Here is a 25,057-nt window from a genome sequence, read left to right as displayed (position 1 = left end):
GATAAGATGGTGGATGGATGGAGAGACAGACAGACAGACAGGATAAGATGGTGGATGGATGGAGAGACAGACAGACAGACAGGATAAGATAGGTGGATGGACAGACAGACAGACAGACAGACAGACAGACAGGATAAGATAGGTGGATGGATGGAGAGACAGACAGACAGACAGGATAAGATAGGTGGATGGACAGACAGACAGACAGACAGACAGACAGGATAAGATAGGTGGATGGATGGAGATATAAATAGATCTCAAAAGGAAAATTCATTCTAAATCATGAGTATAGTGCATAATGTATAGTGTACAGTGTATAGTGTACAGTCATGAGTATAGTGCAGAGAAAATGTAGCAGATTTAGAGTTAATTTTCTTGCAATTCTATACATTTTGCCATGCCTAATGTTTATTCATGTTTATTCATTCATTATTCATTATTCACCTACAGTAGGGTATCTCTATATAATAATGTTTATTCATGTTGAATGTGGTATTTGACTGACTACAGATACTTGGCTGACGGTATCTCTCCAGGAACAGGGTTCGAGTTAAAACCTACAGGATGGTATCTCTCCAGGAACAGGGTTGGAGAGCCCTGGACTAGATAGATGTAAACCTACAGGAGGGTATCTCTCCAGGAACAGGGTTGGAGAGCCCTGGACTAGATAGATGTAAACCTACAGGAGGGTATCTCTCCAGGAACAGGGTTGGAGAGCCCTGGACTAGATAGATGTAAACCTACAGGAGGTATCTCTCCAGGAACAGGGTTGGAGAGCCCTGGACTAGATAGATGTAAACCTACAGGAGGGTATCTCTCCAGGAACAGGGTTGGAGAGCCCTGGACTAGATATATGTAAACCTACAGGAGGGTATCTCTCCAGGAACAGGGTTGGAGAGCCCTGGACTAGATAGATGTAAACCTACAGGATGGTCTCTCTCCAGGAACAGGGTTGGAGAGCCCTGGACTAGATAGACGTAAACTTACAAGACCTGCTCTAGGTTTATACTCATTAGAACATGTATGCGGCGTTTTGCAGAAGTATTGAGGAAGTAGTAGAAGTACTGTAGGTGTCTGAAAGAGAACTCACTGGAAGAACTTGAAGGCCTTGACTATGTATCCAGTTCCAGAGAAAAGGTCCTTTAGGATGTCATCTGTTATAGACGGGCTGTTGGAAGGAGACGGACGGGTTACAAAGGAAGGAATGTATAGTATTAACATAATGTAAAGTATCTGTACTGCATTAGACCACCTTGCTTGCTGCCCCCCTGCAGCAACTTGCCCAGCCATCCTACAATCTAAGCATGATGCCCTCAATCCCACACACATTTTCAATGAACCTACCAGGTACAACCCCAAATCCTTAAACACGGGCACCCTCATAGATATCATCCTAACCAACTCGCCCTCCAAATACACCTCTGCTGTTTTCAACCAAGATCTCGGCGATCACTGCCTCATTGCCTGCGTCTGTAATGGGTCTGCGGTCAAATGACCACCCCTCATCACTGTCAAACGCTCCCCGAAACACTTTCTAATCGACCTGGCCCGGGTATCCTGGAAGGATATTGACCTCATTCCGTCAGTAGAGGATGCCTGGTTGCTCTTTAAAAGTGCTTTCCTCTCCATCTTAAATAAGCATGCCCCATTCAACACAATGTAGAGCTAAGAACAGATAGATCCCTTGGTTCACGCCAGACTTGACTGCCCTCGACCAGCACAAAAACATCCTGTGGAGTTATGTATTAGTATTCGAAAAGCCCCCGCGATATGCAACTTTTCAGGGAAGTCAGGAACCAATATACTGAGTCAGTTTGAAAAAGCTAACCTTTGCTTTCCTAACAGAAATGTGCATCATGTAGCATTAATTCCAAAAAACTCAGGGGACACTAAAGTTCATGGAGAATAAGAGCACCTCCTCCCAGCTGCCCACTGCACTGAGGCTAGGAAACACTGTCACCACCGATAAATCTACGATAATCGATAGTTTCAATAAGCATTTCTCTACGGCTGGCCATGCTTTCCACCTGGCTACCCCTACCCCGGTCAACATCTCAGCACCCCCTGCAGCAACTTTCCCAAGCCCCCCCGCTACTCCTTCACCCAAATCCAGACAGCCGATGTCCTGAAAGAGCTGGAAAATCTGGACCCGTACAAATCAGCTGGGCTAGACAATCTGGACCCGCTCTTTCTAAAATTATCCGCCGCAATTGTTGCAACCCCTATTTACCAGCCTGTTCAACCTCTCTTTCGTATCATCTGAGATCCCTAAAGATTGGAAAGCTGCCGCGGTCATCCCCCTCTTCAAAGGGGGAGACACTCTAGACCCAAACTGTTATAGACCTATATCTATCCTACCCTGCCTTTCTAAAGTCTTCGAAAGCCAAGTCAACAAACAGATCACCGACCATTTCGAATCCCACCGTACCTTCTCCACTATGCAATCTGGTTTCAGAGCTGGTCATGGGTACACCTCAGCCACGCTCAAGGTCCTAAATGATATCATAACCGGCATCGATAAGAGACAATACTGTGCAGCCGTCTTCATCGACCTAGCTAAGGCTTTTGACTCTGTCAATCACTGCATTCTTATCAGCAGACTCAACAGCCTTGGCATCTCAAATGACTGCCTCGCCTGGTTCACCAACTACTTCTCAGATAGAGTTCAATGTGTAAAATCGGAGGGCCTGTTGTCCGGACCTCTGGCAGTCTCTATGGGGGTGCCACAGGGTTCAATTCTCGGGCCGACTCTTTTCTCTGTATACATCAATGATGTCGCTCTTGCTGCTGGTGATTCTTTGATCCACCTCTATGCAGACGACACCATTCAGTATACATCTGGCCCTTCTTTGGACACTGTGCTAACAAACCTCCAAACGAGCTTCAACCCCATGAAACACTTCTTCCGTGGCCTCCAACTGCTTTTAAATACTAGTAAAACTAAGTGCATTCTCTTCAACCGATTGCTGCCCGCACCCACCCGCCCGACTAGCATCACTACTCTGGAAGGTTCTGACTTAGAATACGTGGACAACTATAAATACCTAGGTGTCTGGCTAGACTGTAAACTCTCCTTCCAGACTCATATTAAGCATCTCCAATCCAAAATTGAATCTAGAATCGGCTTCCTATATCGAAACAAAGCTTCCTTCACTCACGCTGCCAAACATACCCTCGTAAAACTGACTATCCTGCTGATCCTCGACTTCGGCGATGTCATTTACAAAATAGCCTCCAACACTCTACTCAGCAAACTAGATGTAGTCTATTACAGTGCCATCTGTTTTGTCAACAAAGCCCCTTATACCACCCACCACTGCGACCAGTATGTTCTCGTTGGCTGGCCCTCACTACATATTCGTCGCCAAACCCACTGGCTCCAGGTCAGGAGAGAGGAGGGAGGTATAGTTGGGGAGGAGGGAGGTATCGTTGGAGAGGGGGAGGAGGGAGGTATAGATGGAGAGGGGGAGGAGGGAGGTATAGATGGAGAGGGGGAGGAGGGAGGTATAGTTGGAGAGGGGGAGGAGGGAGGTATAGTTGGAGAGGGGGAGGAGTGCGGTATATTTGGAGAGGGGGAGGAGGGAGGTATAGTTGGAGAGGGGGAGGAGGGAGGTATAGTTGGAGAGGGGGAGGAGGGAGGTATAGTTGGAGAGGGGGAGGAGGGAGGTATAGTTGGAGAGGGGGAGGAGAGAGGTATAGTTGGAGAGGGGGAGGAGGGAGGTATAGTTGGAGAGGGGGAGGAGGGAGGTATAGTTGGAGAGGGGGAGGAGGGAGGTATAGATGGAGAGGGGGAGGGGGGAGGTATAGTTGGAGAGGGGGAGGAGGGAGGTATAGTTGGAGAGGGGGAGGAGGGAGGTATAGTTGGAGAGGGGGAGGAGGGAGGTATAGTTGGAGAGGGGGAGGAGGGAGGTATAGTTGGAGAGGGGGAGGAGGGAGGTATAGTTGGAGAGGGGGAGGAGGGAGGTATAGTTGGAGAGGGGGAGGAGGGAGGTATAGTTGGAGAGGGGGAGGAGGGAGGTATAGTTGGAGAGGGGGAGGAGGGAGGTATAGTTGGAGAGGGGGAGGAGGGAGGTATAGTTGGAGAGGGGGAGAAGGGAGGTATAGTTGGAGAGGGGGAGGAGGGAGGTATAGTTGGAGAGGGGGAGAAGGGAGGTATAGTTGGAGAGGGGGAGGAGGGAGGTATAGTTGGAGAGGGGGAGGAGGGAGGTATAGTTGGAGAGGGGGAGGAGAGAGGTATAGTTGGAGAGGGGGAGGAGAGAGGTATAGTGAATCTCACGGGATGTTGGATAGATGGAGGGTGGCAGAGGGAGGGAAGATGTTCTGAAAGTTCTTGGATCCAGGCTTCTTGAAGCGGTGCAGCGGGGAGCCGCTGAAGTCTTTAGTGAGGCCCTGGTCTTCCTGTCCCTCCCTGGGCAGCTGGACCGTCTGGTGCTTAGAGATGGTCACTCTGATCACCTTACCGTGCAGCCGCTGGCCGTTCAGGTGGGACATCGCTGGGGGGGAGACGAGACAGTCAGACACAGTACCGCCTGACACAGCTAGCTATGTATGTCTGCTGGCGACTAGCGCTAGATGACAGGACCAAGGTGAGGAGAACGGGCCAGGTCAGAAAACTGTACAGACTGTTGTTTTACAACTGGTTTCCTGGACAGATTAAGCCTCGACTAAAGAGCCCTTTCAATGGAGATTCTCTTTTTTAGTCCAGGACTAGGCTAAATGTGTGTCTGGTAAACCAGCCCTTAGTGATTTACCAAAAGAAAACGGTGTCTAATTCGTTATTCTGAACATTTTATAGAGATATAATAAATTATCATAATATGTTATGATATCCTATTTTCACAGGTGTTTGTGTGTTTATCTGTTCTGTTCTCTCAGTATAACAGTGGGATCTGTTCTGTTCTCTCAGTATAACAGTGGGATCTGTTCTGTTATCTCAGTATAACAGTGGGATCTGTTATCTCAGTATAACAGTGTAATGTCAATGGGATCTGTTCTGTTATCTCAGTGTAACAGTGGGATCTGTTCTGTTATCTCAGTATAACAGTGGGATCTGTTCTGTTCTCTCAGTATAACAGTGGGATCTGTTCTGTTCTCTCAGTGTAACAGTGGGATCTGTTCTGTTCTCTCAGTATAACAGTGGGATCTGTTCTCTCAGTATAACAGTGGGATCTGTTATCTCAGTATAACAGTGGGATCTGTTATCTCAGTATAACAGTGGGATCTGTTATCTCAGTATAACAGTGGGATCTGTTCTGTTCTCTCAGTATAACAGTGGGATCTGTTCTGTTCTCTCAGTATAACAGTGGGATCTGATCTGTTCTCTCAGTATAACAGTGGGATCTGTTCTGTTCTCTCAGTATAACAGTGGGATCTGTTCTCTCAGTATAACAGTGTAATGTCAATGGGATCTGTTCTGTTCTCTCAGTATAACAGTGTAATGTCAATGGGATCTGTTCTGTTCTCTCAGTATAACAGTGGGATCTGATCTCTCAGTATAACAGTGGGATCTGTTCTCTCAGTATAACAGTGGGATCTGTTATCTCAGTATAACAGTGGGATCTGTTATCTCAGTATAACAGTGGGATCTGTTCTGTTATCTCAGTATAACAGTGTGATCTGTTATCTCAGTATAACAGTGGGATCTGATCTGTTCTCTCAGTATAACAGTGTGATCTGTTATCTCAGTATAACAGTGGGATCTGTTCTCTCAGTATAACAGTGGGATCTGATCTGTTCTCTCAGTATAACAGTGGGATCTGATCTGTTATCTCAGTATAACAGTGGGATCTGATCTGTTCTCTCAGTATAACAGTGGGATCTGTTCTGTTATCTCAGTATAACAGTGGGATCTGATCTGTTCTCTCAGTATAACAGTGGGATCTGATCTGTTCTCTCAGTATAACAGTGGGATCTGTTCTGTTATCTCAGTATAACAGTGGGATCTGTTCTGTTATCTCACCAAGCTGTGCCTGAGTAGCATCGGCCATCTGGATTAAGGCATTCTCTTTCTTGTTGAACAGAATCTTGACCCGATGCACATCACCATACACCCCTAGAGAGAGAGAGAGAGCGAGGAGGGAAGGTTGCAGAGGGGGGGGGGGGGGGGGCAGAGAGAGAGAGAAGGGGGGGGGGGAGAGATAGAAGGGGGGCAGAGAGATAGGGGGTGGAAGAGATAGATAGGGGGAAGGAGAGAGAGAGGGGGAGGAGGGGGGAAGGAGAGAGAGATAGAAGGGGGGCAGAGAGAGTGGGGGAGGAAGAGATAGATAGGGGGAAGGAGAGAGAGAGGGGGAGGAGGGGGGAAGGAGAGAGAGATAGAAGGGGGGCAGAGAGAGAGGGGGAGGAAGAGATAGATAGGGGGAAGGAGAGAGAGAGGGGGAGGAGGGGGGAAGGAGAGAGTGGGGGAGGAAGAGAGAGATAGGAGGGCAGAGAGAGGGGGGGGGGGGGAGGAGGGAGATATAGAAGGGGGGGCAGAGAGAGGTGGGGCAGGGAGGGAGAGATAGAAGGGGGGCAGAGAGAGTGGGGGAGGAAGAGATAGATAGGGGGAAGGAGAGAGAGAGGGGGAGGAGGGGGGAAGGAGAGAGAGATAGAAGGGGGGCAGAGAGAGTGGGGGAGGAAGAGAGAGATAGGAGGGCAGAGAGAGAGGGGGAGGAGGGGGGAGGGAGAGAGAGATAGAAGGGGGGCAGAGAGATAGGGGGAGGAAGAGATAGATAGGGGGAAGGAGAGAGAGAGGGGGAGGAGGGGGGAAGGAGAGAGTGGGGGAGGAAGAGAGAGATAGGAGGGCAGAGAGAGGGGGGGGGGGGAGGAGGGAGATATAGAAGGGGGGGCAGAGAGAGGTGGGGCAGGGAGGGAGAGATAGAAGGGGGGCAGAGAGAGAAAATGGGGGAGAGAGCAAGAGGGGGAGGGAGATATAGAAGGGGGGGGCAGAGAGAGAGGGGAGGAGGGGGGAGAGAGATCGAAGGAGGGAGGGCAGAGAGAGAGAAGCGGGGGGAGAGAGAGAAGGGGAGAGGTAGAGATAGAAGGGGGGGGGGGAGAGAGGTGTGTGCACATACAGTACATTACTCCTCTGCATTGTTTAGTCCCGTGTGTTAGAGGGAGATAGAGGTGTGTGTGTGTGTGTGTGTGTGTGTGTGTGTGTGTGTGTGTGTGTGTGTGTGTGTGTGTGTGTGTGTGTGTGTGTGTGTGTGTGTGTGTGTGTGTATATATGCGTTGACTGACAGAACAGAGAGGATTCCAGATGAGTGGTTGGACAGGAAGTATCCTTATAAGCCAATCACAGATTACCGTGGTTACTGTTAGTCACGGTAACCACGGTAGCCACACACGCAGGCTATGCAGTGCCTAACAACCAAAGCCATTACTACATGTGTCCCATTTCAAATGCTTGTCTTTATGAAATGTAATAAATATATTTCAGCCAATGATAAACCCACACCCCCTTACCAAACAGGATGAACAGTTCGTGTGGTGATATGCTCTGCAGGGAAGAAGAAGAATGAGGAAGTCAGTCAGCTGGTGAAGATCGTTCTGGTGTGGTGTGATATACATTGTTCTCTAATTAAATTGGCTCAGTAGCCAACCAAGCCTGTTCCCTTGCCTTGTCTCATATTGATGGCATCATCAGATCCAGCCAGCCAGCCACCCAGCCAGCCAGCCAGCCAGCCAGCCAGCCAGGCAGCCAACCAGCCAGCCAGCCAGGCAGCCAGCCAGCCAGCCACCCAACCAGCCAGCCAGCCAGCCAGTCAGGCAGCCAGCCACCCAGCCAGGCAGGCAGCAGTAGCTCAGCCCTAATGCTGCTTATCTGAAGAATCCAATAAGACCCAGCAGAATTCTATTCAACACGTTAAGTCCCTAATGGTCCCCTATTCCCTATGTAGTGCACTACTTTAGACCCAAAACCCATTGTGCCTTGGTCAAAACTAGTACACTATATAGGGAATAGGGCGCCATTAGGGACAAAGAGGATAGAGGGGATATTGACAAGGTCACAGGGGGGGTCACTCACTTCGGGGTTGAGGTTGGAGACAAGGAGGACAGAGTGAACGGCGGTGGGCGCCATGCCGTGCAGGGTCATCCGTCCCGAGACCAGGGGTCCCATTCCTGCCATCGTGTGCATGGACAGACCTGGGGGCACGCACGAGAGCAGGTCAAAGGGCGGGCCTACTAGAGGGGGAGGACTATCGTGTGCATGGACAGACCTGGGGGCACGCACGAGAGCAGGTCAAAGGGCGGGCCTACTAAAGGGGGAGGACTCAGGGTCAGTAGGAGGAGGGAGGAGGGCCCAGGGTAAGTAGGAGGAGGGTTGGGAGGTGGGGGAGGGCCCAGGGTCAGTAGGAGGAGGGAGGAGGGAGGAGGGGGAGGGCCCAGGGTCAGTAGGAGGAGGGAGGAGGGGGAGGGCCCAGGGTCAGTAGGAGGAGGGAGGAGGGCCCAGGGTAAGTAGGAGGAGGGAGGAGGGGGAGGGCCCGGGGTCAGTAGGAGGAGGGAGGGCCCAGGGTAAGTAGGAGGAGGGTTGGGAGGAGGGAGGGCCCAGGGTCAGTAGGAGGAGGGAGGAGGGGGAGGGCCCAGGGTCAGTAGGAGGAGGGAGGAGGGCCCAGGGTAAGTAGGAGGAGGGAGGAGGGCCCAGGGTAAGTAGGAGGAGGGAGGAGGGCCCAGGGTAAGTAGGAGGAGGGAGGAGGGCCCAGGGTCAGTAGGAGGAGGGAGGAGGGGGAGGGCCCAGGGTCAGTAGGAGGAGGGAGGGCCCAGGGTCAGTAGGAGGAGGGGGAGGGCCCAGGGTCAGTAGGAGGAGGGGGAGGGCCCAGGGTAAGTAGGAGGAGGGGGAGGGCCCAGGGTAAGTAGGAGGAGGGGGAGGGCCCAGGGTCAGTAGGAGGAGGGGGAGGGCCCAGGGTCAGTAGGAGGAGGGAGGGCCCAGGGTAAGTAGGAGGAGGGTTGGGAGGAGGGAGGGCCCAAGGTCAGTAGGAGGAGGGAGGAGGGGGAGGGCCCAGGGTCAGTAGGAGGAGGGAGGAGGGGGAGGGCCCAGGGTCAGTAGGAGGGAGGAGGAGGGGGAGGGCCCAGGGTCAGTAGGAGGATGGGGAGGGCCCAGGGTCAGTAGGAGGATGGGGAGGGCCCAGGGTCAGTAGGAGGAGGGAGGAGGGCCCAGGGTAAGAGGGAGGAGGGGGAGGGCCCAGGGTAAGTAGGAGGAGGGAGGAGGGGGAGGGCCCAGGGTCAGTAGGAGGAGGGAGGAGGAGGAGGGCCCAGGGTCAGTAGGAGGAGGGAGGAGGAGGAGGGGGAGGGCCCAGGGTCAGTGGGAGGAGGGAGGAGGGCCCAGGGTCAGTAGAAGGAGGGAGGAGGGGGAGGGCCCAGGGTCAGTAGGAGGAGGGAGGAGGGCCCAGGGTCAGTAGAAGGAGGGAGGAGGGGGAGGGCCCAGGGTCAGTAGGAGGGAGGAGGAGGGCCCAGGGTAAGTAGGAGGAGGGAGAGGGCCCAGGGTCAGTAGGAGGAGGGAGGAGGGGGAGGGCCCAGGGTCAGTAGGAGGGGGAGGGCCCAGGGTCAGTAGGAGGAGGGAGGAGGGGGAGGGCCCAGGGTCAGTAGGAGGGAGGAGGAGGGCCCAGGGTAAGTAGGAGGAGGGAGGAGGGGGAGGGCCCAGGGTCAGTAGGAGGAGGGAGGAGGGGGAGGGCCCAGGGTCAGTAGGAGGAGGGAGGAGGGCCCAGGGTCAGTAGAAGGAGGGAGGAGGGCCCAGGGTCAGTAGGAGGAGGGAGGAGGAGGAGGGCCCAGGGTCAGTAGAAGGAGGGAGGAGGGCCCAGGGTCAGTAGGAGGAGGGAGGAGGAGGAGGGCCCAGGGTCAGTAGAAGGAGGGAGGAGGGCCCAGGGTCAGTAGGAGGAGGGAGGGCCCAGGGTCAGTAGGAGGAGGGAGGGCCCAGGGTCAGTAGGAAGACTTGAAGACTTGAGACAATTCAAACATGGATTGTGTATGTGTGCCATTCAGAGGATGAATGAGAAAGACAAAATATTAACGTGTCTTTGAATGAGGTATGGTAATAGGTGCCAGGTGCACCGGTTTTTGTCAAGAACTGCAACGTTGGGCCTCCCGAGTGGCGCAGTGGTCTAAGGCTCTGCATCGCAGTGCTAGTAGTGCCACTAGAGATTCTGGTTAGAGCCCAGGCTCTGTCTCAGTGGTCTAAGGTACTGCATCACAGTGCTAGCTGTGCCACTAGAGATCCTGGTTAGAGCCCAGGCTCTGTCTCAGTGGTCTAAGGCTCTGCATCGCAGTGCCAGCAGTGCCACTAGAGATTCTGGTTAGAGCCCAGGCTCTGTCTCAGTGGTCTAAGGCTCTGCATCGCAGACGGCTCCCCCACCTATATAGGGGGTATGGTGCAGGAGGAGGGTGTACCTACCTATATAGGGGGTGTGGGGCAGGAGGAGGGTGTACCTACCTATATAGGGGGTATGGGGCAGTAGGAGGGTGGTACCTACCTATATAGGGGGTATGGGGCAGGAGGAGGGTGGTACCTACCTATATAGGGGGTATGGGGCAGGAGGAGGGTGTACCTACCTAATATAGGGGGTGTGGGGCAGGAGGAGGGTGTACCTACCTATATAGGGGGTATGGGGCAGGAGGAGGGTGTACCTACCTATATAGGGGGTATGGGGCAGGAGGAGGGTGGTACCTACCTATATAGGGGGTATGGGGCAGGAGGAGGGTGTACCTACCTATATAGGGGGTATGGGGCAGGAGGAGGGTGGTACCTACCTATATAGGGGGTATGGGGCAGTAGGAGGGTGGTAGTGGGGTGTACCTACCTATATAGGGGGTATGGGGCAGGAGGAGGGTGTACCTACCTAATATAGGGGGTGTGGGGCAGGAGGAGGGTGTACCTACCTATATAGGGGGTATGGTGCAGGAGGAGGGTGGTACCTACCTATATAGGGGGTATGGGGCAGTAGGAGGGTGGTAGTGGGGTGTACCTACCTATATAGGGGGTATGGGGCAGGAGGAGGGTGTACCTACCTAATATAGGGGGTGTGGGGCAGGAGGAGGGTGTACCTACCTATATAGGGGGTATGGGGCAGGAGGAGGGTGGTACCTACCCATATAGGGGGTATGGGGCAGGAGGAGGGTGGTACCTACCTATATAGGGGGTATGGGGCAGGAGGAGGGTGTACCTACCTATATAGGGGGTATGGGGCAGGAGGAGGGTGGTACCTACCTATATAGGGGGTGTGGGGCAGGAGGAGGGTGGTACCTACCTATATAGGGGGTATGGGGCAGGAGGAGGGTGGTACCTACCTATATAGGGGGTGTGGGGCAGGAGGAGGGTGGTACCTAACTATATAGGGGGTATGGGGCAGGAGGAGGGTGGTAACTACCTATATAGGGGACATGGTGCAGGAGGAGGGTGGTACCTACCTATATAGGGGGTGTGGGGCAGGAGGAGGGTGGTACCTACCTATATAGGGGGTGTGGGGCTGGAGGAGGGTGGTACCTACCTATATAGGGGGTATGGGGCAGGAGGAGGGTGGTACCTACCTATATAGGGGGTATGGGGCAGGAGGAGGGTGTACCTACCTATATAGGGGGTATGGGGCTGGAGGAGGGTGGTACCTACCTATATAGGGGGTATGGGGCAGGAGGAGGGTGTACCTACCTATATAGGGGGTATGGGGCAGGAGGAGGGTGATACCTACCTATATAGGGGGTGTGGGGCAGGAGGAGGGTGATACCTACCTATATAGGGGGTATGGGGCAGGAGGAGGGTGGTACCTACCTATATAGGGGGTATGGGGCAGGAGGAGGGTGTACCTACCTAATATAGGGGGTGTGGGGCAGGAGGAGGGTGGTAACTACCTATATAGGGGGTGTGGGGCAGGAGGAGGGTGGTACCTACCTATATAGGGGGTGTGGGGCAGGAGGAGGGTGTACCTACCTATATAGGGGGTATGGGGCAGGAGGAGGGTGGTACCTACCTATATAGGGGGTGTGGGGCAGGAGGAGGGTGGTAGTGGGGTGGTACCTACCTATATAGGGGGTATGGGGCAGTAGGAGGGGTGTACCTACCTATATAGGGGGTATGGGGCAGGAGGAGGGTGTACCTACCTATATAGGGGGTATGGGGCAGGAGGAGGGTGGTACCTACCTATATAGGGGGTGTGGGGCAGGAGGAGGGTGGGAACTACCTATATAGGGGGTATGGGGCAGGAGGAGGGTGTACCTACCTATATAGGGGGTGTGGGGCAGTAGGAGGGTGGTACCTACCTATATAGGGGGTATGGGGCAGGAGGAGGGTGGTACCTACCTATATAGGGGGTATGGGGCTGGAGGAGGGTGTACCTACCTATATAGGGGGTGTGGTGCAGGAGGAGGGTGTACCTACCTATATAGGGGGTGTGGGGCAGGAGGAGGGTGGTACCTACCTATATAGGGGGTATGGGGCAGGAGGAGGGTGTACCTACCTATATAGGGGGTATGGGGCTGGAGGAGGGTGGTACCTACCTATATAGGGGGTATGGGGCAGGAGGAGAGTGGTACCTACCTATATAGGGGGTATGGGGCTGGAGGAGGGTGATAGTGGGGTGGTACCTACCTATATAGGGGGTATGGGGCTGGAGGAGGGTGGTACCTACCTATATAGGGGGTATGGGGCGGGAGGAGGGTGTACCTACCTATATAGGGGGTATGGGGCAGGAGGAGGGTGGTACCTACCTATATAGGGGGTGTGGGGCAGGAGGAGGGTGGTACCTACCTATATAGGGGGTATGGGGCAGGAGGAGGGTGGTACCTACCTATATAGGGGGTATGGGGCAGGAGGAGGGTGTACCTACCTATATAGGGGGTGTGGGGCTGGAGGAGGGTGGTACCTACCTATATAGGGGGTGTGGGGCTGGAGGAGGGTGGTACCTACCTATATAGGGGGTATGGGGCAGGAGGAGGGTGGTACCTACCTATATAGGGGGTATGGGGCAGGAGGAGGGTGGTACCTACCTATATAGGGGGTGTGGGGCAGGAGGAGGGTGTACCTACCTATATAGGGGGTGTGGGGCAGGAGGAGAGTGGTACCTACCTATATAGGGGGTATGGGGCAGGAGGAGGGTGGTACCTACCTATATAGGGGGTATGGGGCAGGAGGAGGGTGGTACCTACCTATATAGGGGGTGTGGGGCAGGAGGAGGGTGGTACCTACCTATATAGGGGGTATGGGGCAGGAGGAGGGTGTACCTACCTATATAGGGGGTGTGGGGCAGGAGGAGGGTGGTAGTGGGGTGTACCTACCTATATAGGGGGTATGGGGCAGTAGGAGGGTGGTACCTACCTATATAGGGGGTATGGGGCTGGAGGAGGGTGATAGTGGGGTGTACCTACCTATATAGGGGGTATGGGGCTGGAGGAGGGTGGTACCTACCTATATAGGGGGTATGGGGCTGGAGGAGGGTGATAGTGGGGTGGTACCTACCTATATAGGGGGTATGGGGCTGGAGGAGGGTGGTACCTACCTATATAGGGGGTGTGGGGCAGGAGGAGGGTGGTAGTGGGGTGGTACCTACCTATATAGGGGGTATGGGGCAGGAGGAGGGTGTACCTACCTATATAGGGGGTATGGGGCTGGAGGAGGGTGGTACCTACCTATATAGGGGGTGTGGGGCAGGAGGAGGGTGGTAGTGGGGTGGTACCTACCTATATAGGGGGTATGGGGCAGGAGGAGGGTGTACCTACCTATATAGGGGGTATGGGGCAGGAGGAGGGTGTACCTACCTATATAGGGGGTGTGGGGCTGGAGGAGGGTGGTACCTACCTATATAGGGGGTATGGGGCAGGAGGAGGGTGGTACCTACCTATATAGGGGGTGTGGGGCTGGAGGAGGGTGGTACCTACCTATATAGGGGGTATGGGGCAGGAGGAGGGTGGTACCTACCTATATAGGGGGTATGGGGCTGGAGGAGGGTGGTACCTACCTATATAGGGGGTATGGGGCAGGAGGAGGGTGTACCTACCTATATAGGGGGTATGGGGCAGGAGGAGGGTGGTACCTACCTATATAGGGGGTGTGGGGCAGGAGGAGGGTGGTACCTACCTATATAGGGGGTATGGGGCAGGAGGAGGGTGGTACCTACCTATATAGGGGGTATGGGGCAGGAGGAGGGTGTACCTACCCAATATAGGGGGTATGGGGCAGGAGGAGGGTGTACCTACCTATTTAGGGGGTATGGGGCAGGAGGAGGGTGTACCTACCTATATAGGGGGTGTGGGGCAGGAGGAGGGTGGTACCTACCTATATAGGGGGTATGGGGCAGGAGGAGGGTGGTACCTACCTATATAGGGGGTGTGGGGCAGGAGGAGGGTGGTACCTACCTATATAGGGGGTATGGGGCAGGAGGAGGGTGTACCTACCTATATAGGGGGTATGGGGCAGGAGGAGGGTGGTACCTACCTATATAGGGGGTATGGGGCAGGAGGAGGGTGTACCTACCTATATAGGGGGTATGGGGCAGGAGGAGGGTGTACCTACCTATATAGGGGGTATGGGGCAGGAGGAGGGTGTACCTACCTATATAGGGGGTGTGGGGCAGGAGGAGGGTGTACCTACCTATATAGGGGGTATGGGGCAGTAGGAGGGTGGTACCTACCTATATAGGGGGTATGGGGCAGGAGGAGGGTGGTACCTACCTATATAGGGGGTATGGGGCAGGAGGAGGGTGTACCTACCTAATATAGGGGGTGTGGGGCAGGAGGAGGGTGTACCTACCTATATAGGGGGTATGGGGCAGGAGGAGGGTGGTACCTACCTATATAGGGGGTATGGGGCAGGAGGAGGGTGGTACCTACCTATATAGGGGGTATGGGGCAGGAGGAGGGTGTACCTACCTATATAGGGGGTATGGGGCAGGAGGAGGGTGGTACCTACCTATATAGGGGGTATGGGGCAGTAGGAGGGTGGTAGTGGGGTGTACCTACCTATATAGGGGGTATGGGGCAGGAGGAGGGTGTACCTACCTAATATAGGGGGTGTGGGGCAGGAGGAGGGTGTACCTACCTATATAGGGGGTATGGTGCAGGAGGAGGGTGGTACCTACCTATATAGGGGGTATGGGGCAGTAGGAGGGTGGTAGTGGGGTGTACCTACCTATATAGGGGGTATGGGGCAGGAGGAGGGTGTACCTACCTAATATAGGGGGTGTGGGGCAGGAGGAGGGTGTACCTACCTATATAGGGGGTATGGGGCAGGAGGAGGGTGGTACCTACCCATATAGGGGGTATGGGGCAGGAGGAGGGTGGTACCTACCTATATAGGGGGTATGGGGCAGGAGGAGGGTGTACCTACCTATATAGGGGGTATGGGGCAGGAGGAGGGTGGTACCTACCTATATAGGGGGTGTGGGGCAGGAGGAGGGTGGTACCTACCTATATAGGGGGTATGGGGCAGGAGGAGGGTGGTACCTACCTATATAGGGGGTGTGGGGCAGGAGGAGGGTGGTACCTACCTATATAGGGGGTATGGGGCAGGAGGAGGGTGGTAACTACCTATATAGGGGACATGGTGCAGGAGGAGGGTGGTACCTACCTATATAGGGGGTGTGGGGCAGGAGGAGGGTGGTACCTACCTATATAGGGGGTGTGGGGCTGGAGGAGGGTGGTACCTACCTATATAGGGGGTATGGGGCAGGAGGAGGGTGGTACCTACCTATATAGGGGGTATGGGGCAGGAGGAGGGTGTACCTACCTATATAGGGGGTATGGGGCTGGAGGAGGGTGGTACCTACCTATATAGGGGGTATGGGGCAGGAGGAGGGTGTACCTACCTATATAGGGGGTATGGGGCAGGAGGAGGGTGATACCTACCTATATAGGGGGTGTGGGGCAGGAGGAGGGTGATACCTACCTATATAGGGGGTATGGGGCAGGAGGAGGGTGGTACCTACCTATATAGGGGGTATGGGGCAGGAGGAGGGTGTACCTACCTAATATAGGGGGTGTGGGGCAGGAGGAGGGTGGTAACTACCTATATAGGGGGTGTGGGGCAGGAGGAGGGTGGTACCTACCTATATAGGGGGTGTGGGGCAGGAGGAGGGTGTACCTACCTATATAGGGGGTATGGGGCAGGAGGAGGGTGGTACCTACCTATATAGGGGGTGTGGGGCAGGAGGAGGGTGGTAGTGGGGTGGTACCTACCTATATAGGGGGTATGGGGCAGTAGGAGGGGTGTACCTACCTATATAGGGGGTATGGGGCAGGAGGAGGGTGTACCTACCTATATAGGGGGTATGGGGCAGGAGGAGGGTGGTACCTACCTATATAGGGGGTGTGGGGCAGGAGGAGGGTGGTAACTACCTATATAGGGGGTATGGGGCAGGAGGAGGGTGTACCTACCTATATAGGGGGTGTGGGGCAGTAGGAGGGTGGTACCTACCTATATAGGGGGTATGGGGCAGGAGGAGGGTGGTACCTACCTATATAGGGGGTATGGGGCTGGAGGAGGGTGTACCTACCTATATAGGGGGTGTGGTGCAGGAGGAGGGTGTACCTACCTATATAGGGGGTGTGGGGCAGGAGGAGGGTGGTACCTACCTATATAGGGGGTATGGGGCAGGAGGAGGGTGTACCTACCTATATAGGGGGTATGGGGCTGGAGGAGGGTGGTACCTACCTATATAGGGGGTATGGGGCAGGAGGAGAGTGGTACCTACCTATATAGGGGGTATGGGGCTGGAGGAGGGTGATAGTGGGGTGGTACCTACCTATATAGGGGGTATGGGGCTGGAGGAGGGTGGTACCTACCTATATAGGGGGTATGGGGCGGGAGGAGGGTGTACCTACCTATATAGGGGGTATGGGGCAGGAGGAGGGTGGTACCTACCTATATAGGGGGTGTGGGGCAGGAGGAGGGTGGTACCTACCTATATAGGGGGTATGGGGCAGGAGGAGGGTGGTACCTACCTATATAGGGGGTATGGGGCAGGAGGAGGGTGTACCTACCTATATAGGGGGTGTGGGGCTGGAGGAGGGTGGTACCTACCTATATAGGGGGTGTGGGGCTGGAGGAGGGTGGTACCTACCTATATAGGGGGTATGGGGCAGGAGGAGGGTGGTACCTACCTATATAGGGGGTATGGGGCAGGAGGAGGGTGGTAACTACCTATATAGGGGGTGTGGGGCAGGAGGAGGGTGTACCTACCTATATAGGGGGTGTGGGGCAGGAGGAGAGTGGTACCTACCTATATAGGGGGTATGGGGCAGGAGGAGGGTGGTACCTACCTATATAGGGGGTATGGGGCAGGAGGAGGGTGGTACCTACCTATATAGGGGGTGTGGGGCAGGAGGAGGGTGGTACCTACCTATATAGGGGGTATGGGGCAGGAGGAGGGTGTACCTACCTATATAGGGGGTGTGGGGCAGGAGGAGGGTGGTAGTGGGGTGTACCTACCTATATAGGGGGTATGGGGCAGTAGGAGGGTGGTACCTACCTATATAGGGGGTATGGGGCTGGAGGAGGGTGATAGTGGGGTGTACCTACCTATATAGGGGGTATGGGGCTGGAGGAGGGTGGTACCTACCTATATAGGGGGTATGGGGCTGGAGGAGGGTGATAGTGGGGTGGTACCTACCTATATAGGGGGTATGGGGCTGGAGGAGGGTGGTACCTACCTATATAGGGGGTGTGGGGCAGGAGGAGGGTGGTAGTGGGGTGGTACCTACCTATATAGGGGGTATGGGGCAGGAGGAGGGTGTACCTACCTATATAGGGGGTATGGGGCTGGAGGAGGGTGGTACCTACCTATATAGGGGGTGTGGGGCAGGAGGAGGGTGGTAGTGGGGTGGTACCTACCTATATAGGGGGTATGGGGCAGGAGGAGGGTGTACCTACCTATATAGGGGGTATGGGGCAGGAGGAGGGTGTACCTACCTATATAGGGGGTGTGGGGCAGGAGGAGGGTGTACCTACCTATATAGGGGGTATGGGGCTGGAGGAGGGTGGTACCTACCTATATAGGGGGTATGGGGCTGGAGGAGGGTGTACCTACCTATATAGGGGGTGTGGGGCTGGAGGAGGGTGGTACCTACCTATATAGGGGGTATGGGGCAGGAGGAGGGTGTACCTACCTATATAGGGGGTGTGGGGCTGGAGGAGGGTGGTACCTACCTATATAGGGGGTATGGGGCAGGAGGAGGGTGTACCTACCTATATAGGGGGTATGGGGCAGGAGGAGGGTGGTACCTACCTATATAGGGGGTGTGGGGCAGGAGGAGGGTGGTACCTACCTATATAGGGGGTATGGGGCAGGAGGAGGGTGGTACCTACCTATATAGGGGGTATGGGGCAGGAGGAGGGTTGTACCTACCCAATATAGGGGGTATGGGGCAGGAGGAGGGTGTACCTACCTATTTAGGGGGTATGGGGCAGGAGGAGGGGTGTACCTACCTATATAGGGGGTGTGGGGCAGGAGGAGGGTGGTACCTACCTATATAGGGGGTATGGGGCAGGAGGAGGGTGGTACCTACCTATAAAGGGGGTGTGGGGCAGGAGGAGGGTGGTACCTACCTATATAGGGGGTATGGGGCAGGAGGAGGGTGTACCTACCTATATAGGGGGTATGGGGCAGGAGGAGGGTGGTACCTACCTATATAGGGGGTATGGGGCAGGAGGAGGGTGTACCTACCTATATAGGGGGTATGGGGCAGGAGGAGGGTGTACCTACCTATATAGGGGGTGTGGGGCAGTAGGAGGGTGGTACCTACCTATATAGGGGGTATGGGGCAGGAGGAGGGTGTACCTACCTATATAGGGGGTATGGGGCAGGATGGGGGTGGTACCTACCTATATAGGGGGTGTGGGGCAGGAGGAGGGTGGTACCTACCTATATAGGGGGTGTGGGGCAGGAGGAGGGTGTACCTACCTATATAGGGGGTGTGGGGCAGGAGGAGGGTGTACCTACCTATATAGGGGGTATGGGGCTGGAGGAGGGTGGTACCTACCTATATAGGGGGTATGGGGCTGGAGGAGGGTGTACCTACCTATATAGGGGGTGTGGGGCTGGAGGAGGGTGGTACCTACCTATATAGGGGGTATGGGGCAGGAGGAGGGTGTACCTACCTATATAGGGGGTGTGGGGCTGGAGGAGGGTGGTACCTACCTATATAGGGGGTATGGGGCAGGAGGAGGGTGTACCTACCTATATAGGGGGTATGGGGCAGGAGGAGGGTGGTACCTACCTATATAGGGGGTGTGGGGCAGGAGGAGGGTGGTACCTACCTATATAGGGGGTATGGGGCAGGAGGAGGGTGGTACCTACCTATATAGGGGGTATGGGGCAGGAGGAGGGTGTACCTACCCAATATAGGGGGTATGGGGCAGGAGGAGGGTGTACCTACCTATTTAGGGGGTATGGGGCAGGAGGAGGGTGTACCTACCTATATAGGGGGTGTGGGGCAGGAGGAGGGTGGTACCTACCTATATAGGGGGTATGGGGCAGGAGGAGGGTGGTACCTACCTATAAAGGGGGTGTGGGGCAGGAGGAGGGTGGTACCTACCTATATAGGGGGTATGGGGCAGGAGGAGGGTGTACCTACCTATATAGGGGGTATGGGGCAGGAGGAGGGTGGTACCTACCTATATAGGGGGTATGGGGCAGGAGGAGGGTGTACCTACCTATATAGGGGGTATGGGGCAGGAGGAGGGTGTACCTACCTATATAGGGGGTGTGGGGCAGTAGGAGGGTGGTACCTACCTATATAGGGGGTATGGGGCAGGAGGAGGGTGTACCTACCTATATAGGGGGTATGGGGCAGGATGGGGGTGGTACCTACCTATATAGGGGGTGTGGGGCAGGAGGAGGGTGGTACCTACCTATATAGGGGGTGTGGGGCAGGAGGAGGGTGTACCTACCTATATAGGGGGTGTGGGGCTGGAGGAGGGTGGTACCTACCTATATAGGGGGTATGGGGCTGGAGGAGGGTGTACCTACCTATATAGGGGGTGTGGGGCAGGAGGAGGGTGTACCTACCTATATAGGGGGTATGGGGCAGGAGGAGGGTGGTACCTACCTATATAGGGGGTATGGGGCAGGAGGAGGGTGGTACCTACCTATATAGGGGGTATGGGGCAGGAGGAGGGTGTACCTACCTATATAGGGGGTATGGGGCAGGAGGAGGGTGGTACCTACCTATATAGGGGGTATGGGGCAGGAGGAGGGTGGTACCTACCTATATAGGGGGTATGGGGCAGGAGGAGGGTGGTACCTACCTATATAGGGGGTGTGGGGCAGTAGGAGGGTGGTACCTACCTATATAGGGGGTGTGGGGCAGGAGGAGGGTGTACCTACCTATATAGGGGGTGTGGGGCTGGAGGAGGGTGGTACCTACCTATATAGGGGGTATGGGGCAGGAGGAGGGTGTACCTACCTAATATAGGGGGTGTGGGGCAGGAGGAGGGTGGTACCTACCTATATAGGGGGTGTGGGGCTGGATGAGGCTGGTACCTGTCTGTATAAGGGGTATGGGGCAGGAGGAGGGTGGTACCTACCTATATAGGGGGTGTGGTGCAGGAGGAGGGTGGTACCTACCTATATAGGGGGTATGGGGCAGGAGGAGGGTGGTACCTACCTATATAGGGGGTGTGGGGCAGGAGGAGGGTGTACCTACCTATATAGGGGGTATGGGGCAGGAGGAGGGTGGTACCTACCTATATAGGGGGTATGGGGCTGGAGGAGGGTGGTACCTACCTATATAGGGGGTATGGGGCAGGAGGAGAGTGGTACCTACCTATATAGGGGGTGTGGGGCAGGAGGAGGGTGGTACCTACCTATATAGGGGGTGTGGGGCAGGAGGAGGGTGGTACCTACCTATATAGGGGGTATGGGGCAGTAGGAGGGAGGTACCTACCTATATAGGGGGTATGGGGCAGGAGGAGGGTGGTAACTACCTATATAGGGGGTATGGGGCAGGAGGAGGGTGGTACCTACCTATATAGGGGGTATGGGGCAGGAGGAGGGTGGTACCTACCTATATAGGGGGTATGGGGCAGGAGGAGGGTGGTACCTACCTATATAGGGGGTATGGGGCAGTAGGAGGGAGGTACCTACCTATATAGGGGGTATGGGGCAGGAGGAGGGTGGTACCTACCTATATAGGGGGTATGGGGCAGGAGGAGGGTGGTACCTACCTATATAGGGGGTGTGGGGCTGGAGGAGGGTGTACCTACCTATATAGGGGGTATGGGGCAGGAGGAGGGTGGTAACTACCTATATAGGGGGTGTGGGGCAGGAGGAGGGTGGTACCTACCTAATATAGGGGACATGGTGCAGGAGGAGGGTGTACCTACCTATATAGGGGGTATGGGGCAGGAGGAGGGTGGTACCTACCTATATAGGGGGTATGGGGCAGGAGGAGGGTGATACCTACCTATATAGGGGGTGTGGGGCAGGAGGAGGGTGGTACCTACCTAATATAGGGGACATGGTGCAGGAGGAGGGTGTACCTACCTATATAGGGGGTATGGGGCAGGAGGAGGGTGGTACCTACCTATATAGGGGGTGTGGGGCAGGAGGAGGGTGATACCTACCTATATAGGGGGTATGGGGCTGGAGGAGGGTGGTACCTACCTATATAGGGGGTGTGGGGCAGGAGGAGGGTGTACCTACCTATATAGGGGGTATGGGGGCAGGAGGAGGGTGGTACCTACCTATATAGGGGGTATGGGGCAGGAGGAGGGTGTACCTACCTATATAGGGGGTATGGGGCAGGAGGAGGGTGGTACCTACCTATATAGGGGGTGTGGGGCAGGAGGAGGGTGTACCTACCTATATAGGGGGTGTGGGGCAGGAGGAGGGTGTACCTACCTATATAGGGGGTGTGGGGCAGGAGGAGGGTGGTAGTGGGGTGGTACCTACCTATATAGGGGGTATGGGGCAGGAGGAGGGTGGTACCTACCTATATAGGGGGTGTGGGGCAGGAGGAGGGTGGTACCTACCTATATAGGGGGTATGGGGCAGGAGGAGGGTGGTACCTACCTATATAGGGGGTATGGGGCAGGAGGAGGGTGGTACCTACCTATATAGGGGGTATGGGGCAGGAGGAGGGTGGTACCTACCTATATAGGGGGTATGGGGCAGGAGGAGGGTGGTACCTACCTATATAGGGGGTATGGGGCAGGAGGAGGGTGGTACCTACCTATATAGGGGGTATGGGGCTGGAGGAGGGTGGTACCTACCTATATAGGGGGTGTGGGGCAGGAGGAGGGTGATAGTGGGGTGGTACCTACCTATATAGGGGGTATGGGGCTGGAGGAGGGTGGTACCTACCTATATAGGGGGTATGGGGCAGGAGGAGGGTGGTAACTACCTATATAGGGGGTGTGGGGCAGGAGGAGGGTGGTACCTACCTATATAGGGGGTATGGGGCTGGAGGAGGGTGTACCTACCTATATAGGGGGTATGGTGCAGGAGGAGGGTGATACCTACCTATATAGGGGGTGTGGGGCAGGAGGAGGGTGGTACCTACCTATATAGGGGGTATGGGGCAGGAGGAGGGTGGTACCTACCTATATAGGGGGTGTGGGGCAGGAGGAGGGTGGTAGTGGGGTGGTACCTACCTATATAGGGGGTGTGGGGCAGGAGGAGGGTGGTACCTACCTATATAGGGGGTATGGGGCTGGAGGAGGGTGGTACCTACCTATATAGGGGGTGTGGGGCAGGAGGAGGGTGGTACCTACCCATATAGGGGGTGTGGGGCAGGAGGAGGGTGATAGTGGGGTGGTACCTACCTATATAGGGGGTATGGGGCAGGAGGAGGGTGGTACCTACCTATATAGGGGGTGTGGGGCAGGAGGAGGGTGATAGTGGGGTGGTACCTACCTATATAGGGGGTATGGGGCAGGAGGAGGGTGGTACCTACCTATATAGGGGGTACGGGGCAGGAGGAGGGTGGTACCTACCTATATAGGGGGTGTGGGGCAGGAGGAGGGTGTACCTACCTATATAGGGGGTATGGGGCAGGAGGAGGGTGTACCTACCTATATAGGGGGTATGGGGCAGGAGGAGGGTGGTACCTACCTATATAGGGGGTATGGGGCAGGAGGAGGGTGTACCTACCCAATATAGGGGGTATGGGGCTGGAGGAGGGTGATAGTGGGGTGTACCTACATATATAGGGGGTATGGGGCAAGAGGGGGGTGATAGTGGGGTGTACCTACCTGCTTGGGAGAATCCGATAGTGGGGCAAAAACCTGCTGCCCCAGCGTAAGGCGAAGAGATGATACCTGGAGCACCTGGAAACACAAATCAATCAATTAATCAAGTGTGTATTATAAAGCCCTTTTAACCCACCCTAAACCCCAAAGAGCAAGCAAATCAGAAGTCACAGTTGAAAAACTCCTTAGACCACACAAAGACATATAGGGGAGAGTGGGGTAAAAACTCCTTAGACCACACAAAGACATATAGGGGAGAGTGGGGTAAGTTAAGCTATTTTTTATATTCCGCATCTCTCTGTCAAGGGAAATATAGTTTTATTTCTAACAAAGGTATCTACATATATTTCAGGATGTTATCATCAATCAAAATTCATGTAAACATTACAGTTTTGAAAACATAGCTTGTCCCAAAAAGCGGTCTCTTGGCTGAACTTATGGGGTAAGTTGACCCGCGTTAATCAGCGTACACATTTCTGTACTGAATTAATTATTACCACTACCTTTTTAAAACACAATAGTTATTATTTTTCTTTTTTTAAAGCATTGTTTAACACAGGCTTAACGCCTAACAAACACTGTAGGCAAACATTTTGACTATATTAGCCCACACAGCTACGAGGATGCACGTTCATGCTCAAGTCCTCAACTGGCAGCTTCGTTAAATAGTACCCACAAAACACCAGAGTTCCTCTGTCCAGTGTCTGTGTTCTTTTGCCCATCTTAATATTTTATTTTTATTGGCCAGTCTGTGATAAGGCTTTTTCTTTGCAACTCTGCCTAGAAGGCCAGCATCCCGGAGTCGCCTCTTCACTGTTGACATTGAGGCTGGTGTTTTGTGGGTACTATTTAATGAAGCTGCCAGTTGAGGACTTGTGAGGCGTCTGTTTCTCAAACTAGACACTATGTACTTGTCCTCTTGCTCAGTTGTGCACCGGGGCCTCCCACTCCTCTTTCTATTCTGGTTAGAGCCAGTTTGCGCTGTTCTGTGAAGGGAGTAGTACACAGCGCTGTACGAGATCTTCAGTTTCTTGGCAATTTCTCGCATTGAATAGCCTTCATTTCTCAGAACAAGAATAGACTGACGAGTTTCAGGAGAAAGGTCTTTGTTTCTGGCCATTTTGAGCCTGGAATCGAACCCACAAAAGCTGATGCTCCAGATACTCAACTAGTCTAAAGAAGGCCAGTTTTATTGCTTCTTTAATCAGAACAACAGTTTTCAGCTGTGCTAACATAATTGCAAAAGGGTTTTCTAATGATCAATTAGCCTTTTAAAATGATAAACTTGAATTAGGTAACACAACGTGCCATTGGAACACAGGAGTGATGGTTGCTGATAATGGGCCTCTGTACGCCCATCTAGATATTCCATAAAAAAAATCTGCCGTTTCCAGCTACAATAGGTATTTACAACATCAACAATGTCTACACTGTCGTGGATCCCTCTGGAACTTCCATTACGCACACCTGGCCTCTATTCCCAGTGCTTAGTAATTGTATAAGTGTGTCCTTGGTTTATCATTGTCCTGTCGATTATTGTTACAATGTCTGTTGGTGGGTGTGAGTACCTGTGCTGTGTGTAATTTGGGTATAATAAACAACCCTATTACACATTCCTGCGCCTGTCTCCCGACCCTTTATACCAGCGTGACATACACTGTATTTCTGATCAATTTGATGTTATTTTAATGGACAAATGTTTGGTTTTCTTTCAAAAACAAGTACATTTCTAAGTGACCCCTAACTTTTGAAAGGTAGTGTATATATACATTTGCAAAATATACTTTGGTTTAGATACAAGCATTATGAAACCTCTAATTATAATTAATTTGACTTGGTGAAAATACTTTTTTGAGTCTAACTTGCTTACCAGTTTTTCCATCTGGTTTCTCCTTCACAAACTATGAAATTATG

At 54.2% G+C, this 25,057-nt stretch overlaps 1 protein-coding gene across 6 annotated transcripts in view; it reads right to left on the bottom strand.

Moving 5' to 3' along the window:
- Nucleotides 1-25,057, bottom strand: part of ptbp3 (polypyrimidine tract binding protein 3) — a 134,823-nt gene that overhangs the window by 8,503 nt on the left and 101,263 nt on the right. For all 6 annotated transcript variants that reach the window (XM_055873623.1, XM_055873622.1, XM_055873621.1 and 3 more), the window contains 6 exons: nt 23,147-23,221; nt 8,003-8,121; nt 7,441-7,474; nt 5,960-6,052; nt 4,277-4,493; nt 1,091-1,168 (listed from right to left, as the gene is read on the bottom strand). In XM_055873623.1, the coding sequence (XP_055729598.1) occupies nt 1,091-1,168; nt 4,277-4,493; nt 5,960-6,052; nt 7,441-7,474; nt 8,003-8,121; nt 23,147-23,221 (616 nt within the window). The remainder of the gene's footprint in view (nt 1-1,090; nt 1,169-4,276; nt 4,494-5,959; nt 6,053-7,440; nt 7,475-8,002; nt 8,122-23,146; nt 23,222-25,057) is intronic.

The sequence above is a fragment of the Salvelinus fontinalis genome, chromosome 21, assembly GCF_029448725.1.
Source record: "Salvelinus fontinalis isolate EN_2023a chromosome 21, ASM2944872v1, whole genome shotgun sequence".
NCBI lineage: Eukaryota > Metazoa > Chordata > Actinopteri > Salmoniformes > Salmonidae > Salvelinus > Salvelinus fontinalis.
Note: the sequence above shows the minus strand (reverse complement) of the source record. Positions and strands in the feature narration are given on the sequence as shown.